Source organism: Phalaenopsis equestris, unplaced genomic scaffold (genome assembly GCF_001263595.1).
Source record: "Phalaenopsis equestris unplaced genomic scaffold, ASM126359v1 Scaffold000294, whole genome shotgun sequence".
NCBI classification, from domain to species: domain Eukaryota; kingdom Viridiplantae; phylum Streptophyta; class Magnoliopsida; order Asparagales; family Orchidaceae; genus Phalaenopsis; species Phalaenopsis equestris.
Window position 1 is genome coordinate 696,693 of NW_018164736.1, and position 17,834 is coordinate 714,526.

Below are 17,834 nucleotides of genomic sequence, written 5' to 3' on the forward strand. Positions count from 1 at the left end.
GGATGGAGCAAATTGGGGTTTGGAGAGCAATATAAGAAAATATATATATATATATATATATATATATATATATATATATATATAATGTTTATTATGCTGAACTTCAAATCTGCAATTTGATTTACGATTCATTTGAGTTTTCCAAGTGGTAAGATAATTGTTGATTAGATGCCTGGTTCGATCCTTTTTTTAGTCTTGCAGAAATGATTTATTCAATGCGATATTATTACATTGAATGTACTGCCAAATGTATACTCCTTTGTAATTAACTTCAGTATAGGTATAATTCATTCACTCACAACAAATTAAATATCCTTTAGAGATCATAAAATTCTATCGTTTGCAGTTTTTTTCAGGGGCATTTACAGACATGCCCTACAGTTCTTATGTATTTACATATCTACATCTAAACTTTAATAATTACATTCATAACATTGACTCGGATCTTTAACTTCGCCTCAAAAATACTACTTATATTAACTTTTAAAGAACTCAAATGTATTTTTTTTGTGCATGGCTTTATGACACCAAATTATTATAAATGTAAATTCAAGCCCTCAAATGTTAGATATCTTTGTTAAACCTATTTGAGAACTGTGTGATTTCATTACAAATGGAGGGCAGTTTAATAAATAGCCAAATTTCAAATACTGCAAATGAAATCATTATACTACATTTCACAATCATTCTAAATGTTAAAAGATAATAAGGATTTGTAAGAACTTGGTGCAGCAATGTTGAAAAAGAAAGAAAAAAAAAAAAAAAGGCAGTCTCAAACTTTATGAAATTTATACTTTTGAGCCAAGTTGAATCTGCTGATGCTGGCATCAAAGCCCTTCAGTACAACGGTCCTAACAGCCTCCACTCCTTGCTCGAGTGCAACATCCACCTATATCAACAAAATCATATGACGCACCAAAATTTATCAACAACTTTATTTCTAAATTCAGTTTTTAAACACTCCACAAAACTTAATTTCATAGCAACTCGCCGACTCAATAAATGAAAATGGACATAAATAAAACAAGATATTTGTGAAAGGGGCTAAAAATTGTTTAGAATGATGAAAATCCAACTTTTACCTCAAGAGACAATCCGTACTAATAAAAGAAAGGGGTATTTACATACATAACACCCAATTCCAATTTATTTACATATCTAACACCCCAAACTTTGTCTTTTACATTTAGACCACTCATATCTTTCATATCACATCAAAAATATCACAATTTTAACTTTTAAAATAGTGAAATACACTTTTCATGCATCCATAAGGTGCTATATCATGTAAACAATAAAATTAAGTTGTTGGATATGTAAATGCATGAGAATTCATTGGTATGTATGTAAATCTTCCAATAATAAAATGACAATTTTTCATTACTTTGTCCTTCCTGGGGACCATTTCAACCCATAACGAGAGAATACGAGTACCAATTTGGTACTCATTTCGAAGTAACTCCTTTTTTTTTAGCTGTATAATTCAAACGATAATCTCACTCATGTCATAAGCTTAGTTAATTACTTATGTTGTTTAGTTAATATTTAGATAACCAGAGTACGAGAGAATACGAGTACCAATTTGGTACTCTGAGCTTAAAATGAGCACATATAAATAATCAGCCGACATTTTCACACTACAAATATAAAAATTGATTCAATTTTTTAAGTGAAACGAAACAAAATTAAACACGTTAAGTCAAAATAGTTTTAAGAGAAAACAAGTTATTTATGGCCATCATAGAACTTTATTTAATACCTGAAAATCAATGAACTTAAATTTATTTCGAAGTAACTCCTTTTTTTTAATTGTATAATTCAAACGATCATCTCACTCATGTCATAATCTTATTTAATTGCTTATGTTGTTTAGTTAATATTTAGATAACCAGAGTAAAGTAAAAAATAGAAAATAATTGTAAAACGTATAAACGTGTTCTGACACCAAATACCTGTTCCCGTTCCACCAAACTAAATTTTTGTAGCAGAAAAGCTCGCAAATCCATTTTCCCAGGCGGGTTCCCAACACCTACGAATATTAATGTCCAGGTGGTGACTGGTGAACTGGATAACATACACTTCCAAACATCGAAAATAAAAAAAAAATTAAAAAAAAAATTACATACCAAGCACATAAATCTCATGCAGTTACGTATCTCAGACCTAACTTTCATATTTACATACACAACACTTCAATGCTTTAAAGTTATGCATGAAATTGTATTTGACTTTTAAAAAGTGGTAATAGTACTATTTTTTATTTGATATTAAAGAGTTGTGCATAATGTATGTAAATATGAAAGTTTAGGTGTGAGATATGTAAATACATTATAATTGTGTGCTATGCATGTAAATGCTCTAAAAGCAAATTCAAAATGTGAAAAACCTATGCATAAACGCGGGAAGTCCCGACAACCATCCAAATGACTGATGACACTTTTAACTCTGCAAGAATCAGAAACTCAGCTGTTAAATGACAATTAAAATTATGACATCATATCATCTCATTTTCAAAATGATAAAATTTAGAAATTGATTTTTTATGGCTATCTGGAGATTACACTGGATCATGCTGTCTTGATGGTATGAGAAAATATTTTGCATATGAAAATCAATGGAAGGCTGACTAAATATGCTATCCCAAAGATTTTCCAAAATAACAAGCATTGCTAAAACATGTTTTATATAATTTTAAGAGATCTAATTTTTCATGGGCTTAAGCGCCCATGATACATTACATCTTGAATGAGAGACTCGAGAAAATTCTTGAATTTTGATTCAAGGTATTCATTCATTCGTTTTCTACTTCAGCACAAAGGGAATGTAAGTTATTTTCTATCTAATGAGAGAATATCTAATGAGAGAATGATTCAAAGGGATCAGTAGCATGAAGAGTAGCCATAGATGATCCACAAAAAAAAAAAAAAAAAAAAAATTATTTAAACAATGAAAAGAATATATCTTTACTTTTATTTGAGTCTTGCAATATGTATTTATACCACTTTTCCTATCAATGAAAGTATGTGGCTCTATTCTCTAAAAATCTGACATGGTATCAGAGCTCTAGGGCTAGCCGCCGGCCATCTGCAAGATTCTTCCCTGCAGGATTTATTTCGCCGATCCTTACAGGTTCTTCCTCTTTATGTTCTTCTTACTACCAGATCTTAGCACCAGCCTCCCTCACCACCAACCTTCCTACGGGCCACCAGCGACCAAATCTCAGAGCTGCCACTCGGAGACGACCGCTTGGCTTGCAGACAATTGTTTCCAACCACCGCAAATCCCTTTCGTCGACGGATTTTCCTCCAGTTTCTAGGGGCACTTCCAGCCGCCGATTCTTCCCTTATCAAGCTTACAGGATTTGCCTATATCTCGGCAACCCAACATCACTTTTGGCTTAGTTGAAATCATGGCAAACTTTTCCACCTCCAAGCCTTCTCCCGATGGTGTACTTGAGTCCATTGGAGGGTCAACACCGATCTCAATTCCTTCACAAACAGGAGGACTAGAAAACCAAATGAGCTTCCTAATTGCCACCCATAAACTAAACGGATCTACTTTTCTCCTATGGTCCCAAGCGTATCTTTGCTTGTTAAGGTACGCGAGAAATTTGGCTATATCATGTACATGATTCGTGAACCTCCTAAATTGACCCGACATATAAAACGTGGGAGGTGAAAAATTTTATGTTCATGTCGCAGCTGATTACTTTCAAGGAGCCTACGATTAGACGTTTGTATATGTTTCTCCCTACTACCAGTGCCCTATGGACTTCAGTACAGGATACCTACTCAGATGTAGGGAACTCCAACTAACTTTATGAGGTTCCAAAAAAACCTGTGAGGCAAAAAATGGATAAAAAACAGTGACCTAGTAATATAATGATTTGGTGGCCTTATGGATGGAATGAGATCTTTACTATGATTACACGTGGGAATGTCCGACAAATCTTTCCCTCTTTTAGAAAATTGTAGAAAAAGATTCCATGCTCCATTTTTTGGCTAGTCTGAACAAAGACCTTGATGAAATCTAGAGTTGTATCCTTGGTCGGGATCCCCTTTCACTCTGGTTGAATCATCTACCTTGGCCACTAATAATATTCAATACTCGTCAAACCCTCCTCGAATCATTGGGTCCACTTGTGATTACTTTCACAAACCGGCATACAAACCTTCAATCAAATCCTCCTCTGTCAAGGATCTCACGACAACATCTGAATCTACTACGGTGCAACAGCTCCCACTAGGAACATTCCACAAGCACCTGACTCCCAAGAGTCGGATGGAGCAATTAATCAAACTGCTCGGATCCAATCAATTCACTTTCGACCAGTCAAACACCCACGTCCGTCGAGGTATCACTCCTATGACACTAGCTTCTTTTTTAAGTACATGGATCATTGATTCAAGCGTCACAGATCACATGACTAGAAGCTCTCAAGTTTTCTCAACATATTATCCATACTCTATGAAATATACAATTAAAATTGTTGATGGCACTTGTAACTCTATTACTGGTAAAAAATCGGTTGTGTTAATAACCTGTCTAGTCCAAATGACTGATGACACTTTTAACTTTGCAAGAATCAGAAACTCAGCTGTTAAATGACAATTAAAATTATGACAACATATCATCTCATTTTCACAATGATAAAATTTTAAAATTAATTTTTATGACCATTTTCATGTTAGCATGGAGATTACACTGGATCATACTGTCTTGATGGTGTGAGAAAATATTGTTGCATCTTCTAAAGAGTATGAAAATCAATGGGAGGCTGACAAAATATGTTATCCCAAAGATTTTCCAAAATAACAAGCATTGCTAAAACATGTTTTATATAATTTTAAGAGATCTAATTTTTCAAGGGCTTAAGTGCCCATGATACATTACATCTTGAATGAGAGACTCGAGAAAATTCTTGAATTTTGATTCAAGGTATTCATTCATTCGTTTTCTACTTCAGCACAAAGGGAATGTAAGTTATTTTCTATCTAATGAGAGAATGATTCCATGAAGAGTAGCCACTGATGATCCTCAACAAAAAAAAAAAAGATTATTTCACTAATGATAAGGAAAAAAAAGTGGTTCTGCAAGGCCAAAATGCCACATGATTGAAAAAGTAACTTGATATCAAACCTTAAATGCAAGGGATAAGAGATATTTGAAAAGCAAGTGGACCAATATTTTCTCGACTAACTAGGAAAAATGCTTAAGGAATAAGAGAGGCTATTAGAATTATTAGCGTAATTATTAGGTTAAATACTGCTACAATTATTATCAGCTTTTATTTGTTTCATTTATTTTTCGTTTCCATATTTATGTATTTTCTAGTTGGTTTATTTTTGTTTTTATATCTTTACTTTTATTTGAGTCTTGCAATATGTATTTATATCACTTTTCCTATCAATGAAAGTATGTGGCTCTATTCTCTAAAAATCTGACATGGTATCAGAGCTCTAGGGCTAGCCGCCGGCCATCTGCAAGATTCTTCCCTGCAGGATTTATTTCGCCGATCCTTACAGGTTCTTCCTCTTTATGTTCTTCTTACTACCAGATCTTAGCACCAGCCTCCCTCACCGCCAACCTTCCTACGGGCCACCAGCGACCAAATCTCAGAGCTGCCACTCGGAGACGACCGCTTGGCTTGCAGGCAAATATTTTCCGTCGACGGATTTTCCTCCAGTTTCTAGGGGCACTTCCAGCCGCCGATTCTTCCCTTATCAAGCTTACAGGATTTGCCTATATCTCGGCAACCCAACATCACTTTTGGCTTAGTTGAAATCATGGCAAACTTTTCCACCTCCAAGCCTTCTCCCGATGGTGTACTTGAGTCCATTGGAGGGTCAACACCGATCTCAATTCCTTCACAAACAGGAGGACTAGAAAACCAAATGAGCTTCCTAATTACCACCCATAAACTAAACGGATCTACTTTTCTCCTATGGTCCCAAGCGTATCTTTGCTCGTTAAGGTACGCGAGAAATTTGGCTATATCATGTACATGATTCGTGAACCTCCTAAATTGACCCGACATATAAAACGTGGGAAGTGAAAAATTTTATGTTCATGTCGCAGCTGATTACTTTCAAGGAGCCTACGATTAGACGTTTGTATATGTTTCTCCCTACTACCAGTGCCCTATGGACTTCAGTACAGGATACCTACTCAGATGTAGGGAACTCTAACCAACTTTATGAGGTTCCAAAAAAACCTGTGAGGCAAAAAATGGATAAAAAACAGTGACCTAGTAATACAATGATTTGGTGGCCTTATGGATGGAATGAGATCTCTACTATGATTACACGTGGGAATATCCGATAAATCTTTCCCTCTTTTAGAAAATTGTAGAAAAAGATTGCATGCTCCATTTTTTGGCTAGTCTGAACAAAGACCTTGATGAAATCTAGAGTTGTATCCTTGGTCGGGATCCCCTTTCACTCTGGTTGAATCATCTACCTTGGCCACTAATAATATTCAATACTCGTCAAACCCTCCTCGAATCATTGGGTCCACTTGTGATTACTTTCACAAACCGGCATACAAACCTTCAATCAAATCCTCCTCTGTCAAGGATCTCACGACAACATCTGAATCTACTACGGTGCAACAGCTCCCACTAGGAACATTCCACAAGCACCTGACTCCCAAGAGTCGGATGGAGCAATTAATCAAACTGCTCGGATCCAATCAATTCACTTTCGACCAGTCAAACACCCACGTCCGTCGAGGTATCACTCCTATGACACTAGCTTCTTTTTTAAGTACATGGATCATTGATTCAAGCGTCACAGATCACATGACTAGAAGCTCTCAAGTTTTCTCAACATATTATCCATACTCTATGAAATATACAATTAAAATTGTTGATGGCACTTGTAACTCTATTACTGGTAAAAAATCGGTTGTGTTAATAACCTGTCTAATTCTGGAATTTGTATTACACATCCCTCGGTTGAAATGCAACTTATTATTTGTTAGTAAGCTGACACATAATATCGATTGTGTTGCTAATAAAAATTTTGCTAACTTCAAATGTGAGATTTGTCAACTAGCTAAACTTCATTGCATTCCTTATCAATCTCACCTTTACACGCCTTCCGCTCTTTGTTCTCTTATTCACAGTGTCTTATGGGGACTCTCTCATACTCCCAACTACACTAAGAAACAGTGGTTTCTTACCTTAATTGATGATCAAACTCGAATAACGTGAGTTTATATTATGAAATATAGATATGAAGAAGTTGTCACCTTAAAAAACTTTCACTCCTTTATTTTAACCCAAGTAAAAGCTTTAATTCAAGTCATGTTAACCGACAATGACCATGAATTCTCTAGTTCTATTTTAGATGAGTTATTGGTAAGTAAGGACATCATCCATCATAGCTCATGTACAACACTCAACAAAATGGAGTAACTGAGAAAAAAATTGACATCTTCTCGAAGTAGATCGCTCGATTATATTTCAGTCTAATGTCCCGAAAAGATTTTGGAATGATATCATGCTTACTACTACCTATCCCATCAATAGAAATCCCACAAAAATTCATAACTTTAGAACTTCGTTAGTTATTTTGATGTCATGTTTCTCTACCAATCAGTTCTTCACCACTCCTCACGACCTTTGTTCGGAACCCTATCCTCAGTCACAGTAAGTTTGATCCCAGGTCTATAAAATGTGTCATCCTCAAATATTTTGTCACTCAAAAAGGTTGTCAGTGCTTGATCCTATCACAAATAAACTTTATGTAAGTGTCGGAATCTCCTTCTTTGAAAGTGTTCCCTATTTCCCTGACACTGCCTCAGGCCCTCAAGTGAGGGGGAGCTTGATTTTTTTGACACTATCATATCCGACCGTTGTGGATATTTCTCCAATTACTATATCTGAGGTGCCCTCTATCCCTTTAGTCCACCACCTACAAACAACTGGGATCTCCTCCCATTTTTCATGTCTATACTTGGTGCACTCATGTTCCTACTATGGAGCCCGCTACCTCTTTACAAGATCTAGAATCCACTCCAAGTGACACCCCAAAATTGACACTACTCTGAATGAGGAGGTGAGTTCCCCTGTTGAGGTATGAAATCATGCAAGCTCTCGTTAATCCATGGAAACTTTTATCTCTTTCCACAACATCGCCAACCAATAAAGAGTTTGTTGTTACCTTGACGGATCATCACCTCCCATCTACATTGAAGCAACATTAGTTAACCCTTCTTAGAAAGCTACAGTAATGGATGAATGAATGCTCTTTGACGAAATCATACATGGCATGTTGTGGATCTTCCTCCATGTAAGAAAGTTGTAGGGTGTTGTTGGATATTTAGCACCAAGTTTAACTCTGATAGATCATTTGAAAGCAATAGGCACAGTTAATCACCAAAGGATACTCACAAATATACGGAGTTGATTACGAGGAAAGATTTGTTCCGATTGCTAAATTAAACACCATTTGGGTTCTACTTTCACTTCTTGTGAATTTAGATTGTCCAATGCTCCAACTGAATGTAAAAAATACTTTCCTAAATGGAGATCTCACATAGGAAATATACATATGCCTTCCTCCAAGCTTTGACACTAGTGTTCCCAGAGGACAACTATGTCAACTAAGGAAGTCCTACGAACTTAACCAATCCCCAATGACTTGATTCGGCAAATTCACAAAGGTGGTAATTGATTATGGTTATTTTCAGACCCAATCAGATTATACTCTCTTCTTTTGGCATTTCCCCAGTGGCAAAATTACTATCCTTATCGCATATGTCGACGATATTGTGCTCACATGTGATGATATATCAACATTGGAGAAGGTATTCTTACTACTTCATTTGGAATGCAGGACTTGGGGTCACTATGATACTTCTTAGGAATGAAAGTTGCTCGGTCATCAAGGGGCATTTGCCAGTCTCAGCGCAAATATGTGCTTGAACTATTGACAGAGAATAACCTTCACCTGTGCAAACCAATGGCGGTCTCAATGAATCTCAATGAGAAATTAGTTGTTGTTCCCAATGTGGTTCCCGTGAACAAAACTCACTACCAACGGCTTATGGGGAAACTCATTTAACTCGCCCATACTCGCCCCGACATTTGTTACGCAATAGATATTGTGAGTTAATTCATACATGATCCCTATGAGCATAATCTCAATTTATCCATAGGATCCTTAACTACTTAAAACGCACACCAAACTCGAGTTTGTTTTTCTCGAGCCACACCTCTCGTCCTATTGTTGTTTATACAGATGCGAATTGGGTCGGGTATGTCCGTGATCAGCGATCCATCTCAAGATATTGTTCACTCGTGTGGGAAAATCTTGACACATGGAAAAACAAAAAAAACATTCAGTTGTAGCCTGAAGCAGCGCTGAAGCTAAGTTTCGCTCCATGTCTTTGGGTATCTGTGAAGCTTTCTAGCTATGCATCATGCTCAGTGAATTGCGTTTGTCAGTCTCTACTCCTCTCCAGTTGTTCTGTGATAATAAAACTGTCATTAGTATTGCTCATAATCCGGTCCAGCATGATCGGACCAAGCATGTGGAGATTGACAGACACTTTATTACGGAGAAACTCGATCCAGGTGAGATTTTTATTCCATTTGTCTCATCCAATGATCAATTAGCAAATATCCTTATCAAAAATCTTCCTCTACCATTATTTAACTACTTCGAATCTAAGTTGAATATGATGGACATATATGCTTCAACTTGAGGGGGATTATTGAAATTATTAGCCTAATTATTAGGCTAATTAGTGTTGCAGTTATTATTCGCTTTTATTTGCTTCATCTATTATTCGTTTCCATATTTATGTATTTCTTAATTGGTCTATTTCTATTTTTATGTCTTTCCTTTTATTTAGGTCTTCCTTTTTCTATCAATGAAAGTACATAGCTCTATTATCTAAATCTTACAAGACAATAATAGGTAAGCTTGGTTAGGGAACGAGAATTGTGAAGGCTGATGATAAGAATTATACTCTTTGGACAGAGATGCCTTCTAAATTTACCAAACTTTATTTTAAAACTGTCATAAGTCTTGATACAATATAAGAAAGGTTTTAAACAAATCTACAGATACAAAGCATGATATATATTAGGGAATGAGAATTCATAAGGCTGATGATAAGAATTATACTCTTTAGAAATAGATACCTTAAATTTACCAAACTTTATTTTAAAACTATGTCAGATGCAATATAAGAAAGATTTTAAACAAACTCTACAGATACAATCACAGCCACTTACTAGAATGAAGCAAAACAAATCTACAGATAATTCTAGAAAATAGCAAATGAAGTATATAAGGAAGAAGAAATAAGTTATTATAGAATTCTTACCCTCAATTTTTTTCCTACTCCTTAAGAAATTTGCCAAACAGTGTATGCATACAAAGCATGATCTATATTACAATGTATGTGAATAGCTTTCAACTTATCACAAATTATTTATACAAATAATAAAATTTCCATAAAAGCTCTATTTAAATATGTTGGCTCGATCCAAGTTGGAAGTTGTCGAATTAGACCAATAGTCATTGAATAGTTAACTCTCAGGTTGGCAAATCAACGTAGTGATGATTGAAACCAAAGTGAGCATCTAATGTGAGTGAAAATATTACAGTTTTGGAGTGGACGACAACCTTTTTGGTAGGTCTTGAGCCAATGTCCATAAGAGACTCTAGCAGCTACACAGTCAACGATCAGCATTGAATGTAGCAAAATACTTGTCAGGTATAGGGGCTTCTTTAACCTTCTAAACTAGGCAATCAAGGTTTGTCTCCAACGGTTCTAAATGACTTCTGTAGAAGCCATATGGTTGGTCTAAGAAAGCAGACCCTTCCCCTCTACCATGAAGGATAGCAGCTAAGGAAAAGCCACTAAGTGGAGGACCTAAAGAAGATAACCATAGATAGAAAAACATACCTGAAGATAAAAGAAGGAAAGTGGCAGAAGAATTATGCTCCGTACATTCTTCGACTATCACTTTCCCTTCGCCTCTTTTTTATGCAGGCAACCATTAAGCTATCTAGTGGAGGACCAACCTTGAAGACGGGAAAAATAGAGACAAAGCTTATAAGGCAGAAGCAAATATATATATATATATATATATTTTTCGCGAATTGCCTGGTCCTGCTCGTCGCTCCTGCCTTCGCCTGTTCCTGTTTCCGCTAAGCATAGCTTCGGGTCGCCTTCTTGTGATCCGACATAATGTCTTGATTTTGTGAGCTAACATTTGTAGATGGTCCATAGACACACACACACTATATATATATATATATACACACGCGCGCGCGCTAGAAATGAAGTCCTTTGGTCTATATGTGTAGATGCTCACGGTGCAAATGTATACGGAGATGCCAAATCCACTCTGATCAACGTTGAAAGATATGAACTTTGGCCATAACGACATTTAAGGCCTCCTGTACTTTAAAATCTCTTTAAAGAGATGAGAGAATCTAGAAAGAAAATGGACACCTAACATTATTCAAGCTGAGTTTGAGTCAACTCAGCCGACTAAAAAGAGTAAACACAGTAAACTAATCATATTGAACTTGCCAAGAGGAAAGATTCCATTAAACCTAAGAAGATGTCACCACCACTTTGATGAATTTGTTAACAAGATCAAATCACCTTCAATTAAAGTGATGTAAAGTCATCAAGCAACTCCTACTTACTGGACCAACTAACAATGCTCACTTAAAACTCACAGCATAGTAACTCACCGGGAATCGTTCAACCCAGGTTCAGAAGGCTGATGACTTCACCTGATTTTGTAGCATATTTGGAACGTTTTAATGCATGTATAATGTAGTTAAATGTCACAATTGATTTATATTCATTTTATGGCTAGAATTTATAAGATTATATCAAGTGATTGGTGTGGGATTTTTGTGTGTCGTCACACACCATAGAATTTTTGGAAAAATTCTATCTATATGACTGGACACGAAATTCCGAACAATAATATATCTTCCCAAATGAAGAAAAAATTACCTTAAAAATGGGTCTGACCACCCGGAGGATGAAACCGGCCGAAGGATGAAAGTCTTCGTCAATCTACGTAACCAGGATTTTTTTTCCTATCTTATAGGTTTAAGATAAGGTTTATTTTAATTTTTGGGTCTCGTTCCCTACAGCGACAATCCCTCATAGTTAATTATATCTCCAGAGCCGTGAGACCTAAAGAAAACTCTCAATTAATGCGATGAGTTAAATCGTCAGAGGTTAGACTTTCACGATTGAAATGGTTGAAAAATAAGTAGGGATCCAAATTAGAAGAATTAAGCTCAAAGTGATGGGTTTACAGTACGATGAAAATGCGTCATGGAAATGCCCCAATGAAGGAGGTCTATACCTGAAGAGTAATGGTTGAAGAGTTTACAATGGATTAGACATGGGATAGGATCGAGTTGAGGTGTAATATCAGTCAGTTTGTCATGTTTCACCCGAGTTAAATTTGCTTAACATAGGTTGATCTAGGTTAGTTTGGTTTAACTTGGGTTGACCTAGGTTAACTTTGGTTGACTTAGGTTGACCTAGGTTGAACTGTGTTGTCTTAGATTGACCTAGGTTGACTTAGGTTTACCTAGGTTGGACTGGGTTGGCTTAGTTTTGTGTAAAATCGGACCTGGGTTGGGTCAGGTCGAACCTGGATTGTGTCAGGTCAGACCTCATTTGGGTTAGGTGAGACCTGGGTTGGGATTAGGTTGGGTTTTGGGTTAGGGTTAAACTTGTTTTGGGTTAGGGTTAGGCTGAGTTCTGGTTAGGGTTAAACTGAGTTTGGATTAGGGTTAGGCTGGTTTGGTTTTGGGTTAGGGCTAGGGTTAGTATTAGGCTGAGTTCAGGTGTCGAGTTGATCCCAAATCCAAGCCTAATCCAAGGCTATTGAATGGATTAACCTAACGTCAACTCAAACTCCAAAGTAAATGCTTAATTAACAAAGAGAAGAGGAGATTTACCGAAGAGGAGGGTGACCAGAGGATGAGGAGGCTCGTCGGAGCACTTCTTCTTCATTCTTCTTTCTCTATCTGAGTAGTCTGAGATAAGTGCTAAAGAGTGCGGAGAATGAAGTGTGTCTCGTGTAGAGAGCTGATGACGCCTATCTATAGGCTGGGAAGGTGGTGCCAGAGGCCTCTGTGGCTGTCGATTTGAGTGGTGAGTTGACGACCATGATCAATTCGACGGTTGAAGGTGCCACAGATCGCCGTCGGCGAAACGATGCAAAGGTTTGTTCCTGGATACATGGAGAAAGCCCTCGGATCGTTGGTGTGGTACGGGAAATGATCACGTTGAGTGATCACATAAAAATACCTGGCCTGGCGTGATCACGCCTGGCCAAAAATGGGCATGCACATTTTTTTGTTCAATGTTGCTACACCAAACCAAAAGGTAATGTTCATGCAAGTCATATGTGATAGAAAATGCGATCAGCAGTGATCTATTCATTTTTTAAATGAAATGTTTCCTATAGAGCCATGCTTCTACCGCCACTAATAAATAGGAGGTTAGAAGGCATTGTCTCGAACTCTTCACTTTCTTGCAAGAAAAAATCAAAAAGGTTTCCTCGACTCTATGCCTTCATATATATATCCATCTCTCTTGTTTCTCAATAAATCTCATTAATAATATCCAATATCAGGCACATGAAAACTTAGATTTAACACAAATCAACCACAAAAATTATACAATACAATCAGCTTAGTTTCCTGAGAAAACATGCATTATACCTAACTCTTTCTGATATTCTCATACTGGAAATTTGCTACTTCTTGTGGAATCATTAATTTTCCCTCCCTCAAGTTCTACTAATTATAAATGGTTCCCTGCCTCTATACCCTCACATTGCATGTGGTTTTTTGACGACATTACATAATATATCAGGAAAATAAGATTCCACCATTGGCCCAGCATGCTCGTGAGCCTTAGTCGAGTTATGTTGTTTGAAAATTAAGTAGAGGGCTGTCAAATAAATCCTTTCTATAACTTCATAAATAAACTAGCAATAAAAATCCAGAGGAAGAATAACTACCCATTGTGATGTCCATGACCACCCTTTGGTGAAAGCCTCAAGACACCATTAGGCAAGCTCATTTCATCATATATCTTCACCATAGAAACCATGGCGTGGAAACAAAACCATATTAGAAAACATGGACATCACAATCAACATCCTTAAAGGGCCATTAAGTTGGATTTTGAAGCGTACCAATAGGATATGCCGCAAGGGGACTTGGTAATATGCAGCAAGTGATCCTATCTTCACATGAAAAATATATGATTAGCTCCATGAACTAACTATTAATTAAGTTGATACCGCATGATATGATGTATAAACAGAAAAAATAAACTACAAAATCTAACAATCTCACCAAAGAATTGAATAAAACTTTGAATTTAAATTCTACTTGCCCAGTTATAGGAATTCAGTTTTCCATGATAAATGGCATCATTAATATGAACTTAAACATTATTTCCTACCCATGTAGGATTTATGAATTTTTCTGGTTGATCGAACAAGCTAAAGCTGTTTGAACTGGCCTCAATGCTAGGCAATACAAGGTTGAATTTCTCTCTCTCTTTTTTTTTTCTTCTGTCCTTTTCGATGGCAAAATTCAATAAAATAGCCATTTCCCTACGAAAAAATAATCACAAAAATCCATCCAGACACCCAAATATTTAGCAAGCAACATGCAGAAGCTAAACAAGGAAAAGAAAAAGTACTAACCGATTCTCCGACAAAGTTCATGTAAGCCTGCGGCTTCACCAACAAAATTGGCACCTTACCAAATGAGCCTATACCGATTCGGGAACAAAACGAAAATATCAGGAAATAAACGTAATGAATAGTTAAAGAGAACAAATAATCCCAGTTAGCCTATACCGATTCCAAACAATGCCTTGGACTGTATAGTATTCAATCTGATCCCCTCCGCCCGAGCAATGCAATCGATCATCTCAAATCCCACCTGAACCAAACACAATCCACAACAAAAATCCCTTTCGCACAATCAATCAAACATATTGTGGGCGTAAAAATTGAAGCATTCTGCTGTGGTTTGAATCCATAAGAAAGAAACTATTACGTTGTGTCTAGTTCCATGGTATTTGTTACCAGGGTTTCCAAGCCCAGCGATAAGCCATGGATTATACTCAACCTTTGCTCCCTCGGAGTGGTCGGGCAATGATCCGACGACGCGACAGCGACATTTCAACGAAATTTGTTGCTGCACGGAGGATTTAGGGTTACTGTTTGGGCTCTGGAAGTTGTTGCAGAAGAAAGAGGATGGCCTAGGATAGGTGGTGGCGCCCAACATCGGTGATTGAGAAGCTAAGCCACAGAGAGAGAAGCTAACAAAGTTTAATTTTATTTTTTTAATATTTTAGTGTCATAATTATATTAAATCATATAAATAAAAAATATATTTGAAAAAAATAACTTTCTATATGATATTTAAAAATCAAGATCTTATAAGTATATCTTAAAATTTAAATGTTAAACTCATTAGAATTTGAGGAATTTTAGGAATACTTTGTGAGAGCTTGATTTTATGTATGTCACTATCTTAGTTTTTTATTTTTGACAACTACATTGATGTTTAGTTATTTATTTATTTATGATAGAGATTAAACTATGATTGTTGTATACTTGTTCTTTTGTTGTATAGTTAGATGATATAAATGAACTTTGGGTATATTTATTTTACAACATTTTATGATATTAGTGGCTTTGTATATGAAACTTATAGAATAAATAAATGAATAAGATTCATTCCAAATAAATATTGGGTAATAATTCATTTGTTATGACATTAACACGACGAGTTGGGTTGTGACATAAGATAACTAAGCTCAAACATGATTATTATAAATGAGTTCAAGTTTGAACAAATTCCTACTCGACTCAACTCAGTTAGTTTGCAACCCTAACTTTGAGGTTGTATGAATGTATAATAATTAAGATTGGTTCAAACAAATAGAATTTAAGTTGATTTGATTTAAATATTTTATGAATGAAGTTAAGATTCACCAAAAAGAGCAAAATGATAATGGATGGCTAACTTAGGCTATATATAGTTAGCATATGCTTCTTTTGGTAAAGTATTTTAGAAATTTGATGGCTAATGAGAGGTAGAAGAAAAAAACTAGGTGATGATGGCCAAGTATCAACCAAGTGCTTTAAGGACAATTTAATATTATTTTGATGGCTTTTTGTAACAATGAGTGATCTAAGATGATGGTTTTAATGGAAAGGAAGGCATCAGACATGTTTGTAAAACAGGTTGTAAAGCGAAATAACAATCACAATGTGATATAATTAAACATTCTCATCAAAGAAGGAAAAAAGCTAATTATTCAGCGCCAACCAACAAGATAAGAATTTTATCCAATTTTTATATATATTCAGACAACAAGATAAGAATTTTCTCAAATCTTTCTTGGTTCACTTGATCCATTTGATGCCCTATATAACATGTGAATTCACATGTTGGAACATATGTGAAGCTATCAATCTGTCTACAAGTATTAAAAGAGTGGTTTAACTAAACAAAAGGAAGGGTCATAATAATATTTATTATAGTAGTGGCTTAGGTTGCCTTAATTAACTTCACACTTATCAATATGAAATAAAAAAAAATGCACATATCAAATATAGTTGACTATGCTTATAAATTAATCATCCTTGATGAATTGGCAACAATCTAAAATGAAAAAGTGCTTTTAAGTGTCCACAAATATGAGAGCATGTTCTGACAACAACAAAGATGTAACAAATTTCTAACTTCTAATGAGTAATATGGTCATTTCATTAATAATTAGTAACATGTGTAAGCATTGATCCCATATTTGCTTAGCAAGGTACATCAATGGAATAAAAGAGAAAATAATGATTTGGCGAGGGACATCTATACAATTTTTATTTCAATAAAATGAAAAGTATTGATTTGTTAAGATGGTTGTTCTCTAGTCATGGGGTTAGTTTAAGCCATCACTAGATAATTTAGTTTGAAGGTTTCTTAAGATGGTACTCAACGTCAACTCGAGTATACTATGAGAACTAATTTAATGAAGCTTGAGGATATTCAAGCATGATGCCAATGCATGATTGAAGGGTAATTTAGAAGGGAAAATTCGTGATGCAACTTATTTGTCAGTTATCTCTTGAGGCATCTATTTGTCATGCTAATACTCTTTAAATTATAAATATAATATAGTATTTAATATTTGCATTGATATGGTCAGACAAAATAAACTTATAAAATAAAAATCTTGAAATTTTAAAACATTTCACAGGACAATTCATGCTAACATTTGTCAAGGTTTTGAAGATGAAGTTGTAAGTCATGGAATTGATTTTGTTGCCATGGTTGCTACTGCAGTGACCTCAGTATTGTTACATCGAGAGTAACAACTTATTGTATTTTGAATTTGTTTGAACTGGTAAAATTCCAAAAATATGAAATCAAGTTAAATGATGAATTTCAAATGTAAAAAAACAAATCTCGACATCTTTCACTCTCCATTTAAATTACTTCAAATCAAATAATACTCAACGCCTTCAACCGCTAAGGCGTAATTGCATTAACATATTTTAAAATTAAATATATCAATATATTAAAAATATTAAATTCAATTTCAATTAATGACTGCAATAACAATAGTTTGTCGCAAAGGTCGTTGTTGATAACTTCAAAAGTGATAGTTTACCACAAAAATCGTAGTTTGAATATATAATAACAGTTGGCCACATAGGCTGTAATGAATGATTTAACCCCCTATCTCAACAAAAATGTGGTTATAATGTTCCACTGAACATTGCACTTATCTTTTTACAG

The 17,834-nt window shown here is 35.4% G+C and overlaps 1 protein-coding gene across 1 annotated transcript; it reads right to left on the bottom strand.

Moving 5' to 3' along the window:
- Window positions 1-758: 758 nt before the first annotated feature.
- LOC110025214 (chloroplastic group IIB intron splicing facilitator CRS2-B, chloroplastic) lies at window positions 759-15,352 on the bottom strand. Its single transcript, XM_020725547.1, has 8 exons — window positions 15,084-15,352; window positions 14,882-14,966; window positions 14,726-14,793; window positions 14,207-14,257; window positions 14,030-14,103; window positions 2,387-2,445; window positions 1,953-2,029; window positions 759-889 (listed from the first exon to the last, which is right to left on the bottom strand). The coding sequence occupies exons 1-8, from the start codon at window positions 15,312-15,314 to the stop codon at window positions 773-775; spliced, it is 762 nt and encodes a 253-aa protein (XP_020581206.1). The 5' UTR covers window positions 15,315-15,352; the 3' UTR covers window positions 759-772.
- Between the last annotated feature and the right edge of the window lie 2,482 nt (window positions 15,353-17,834).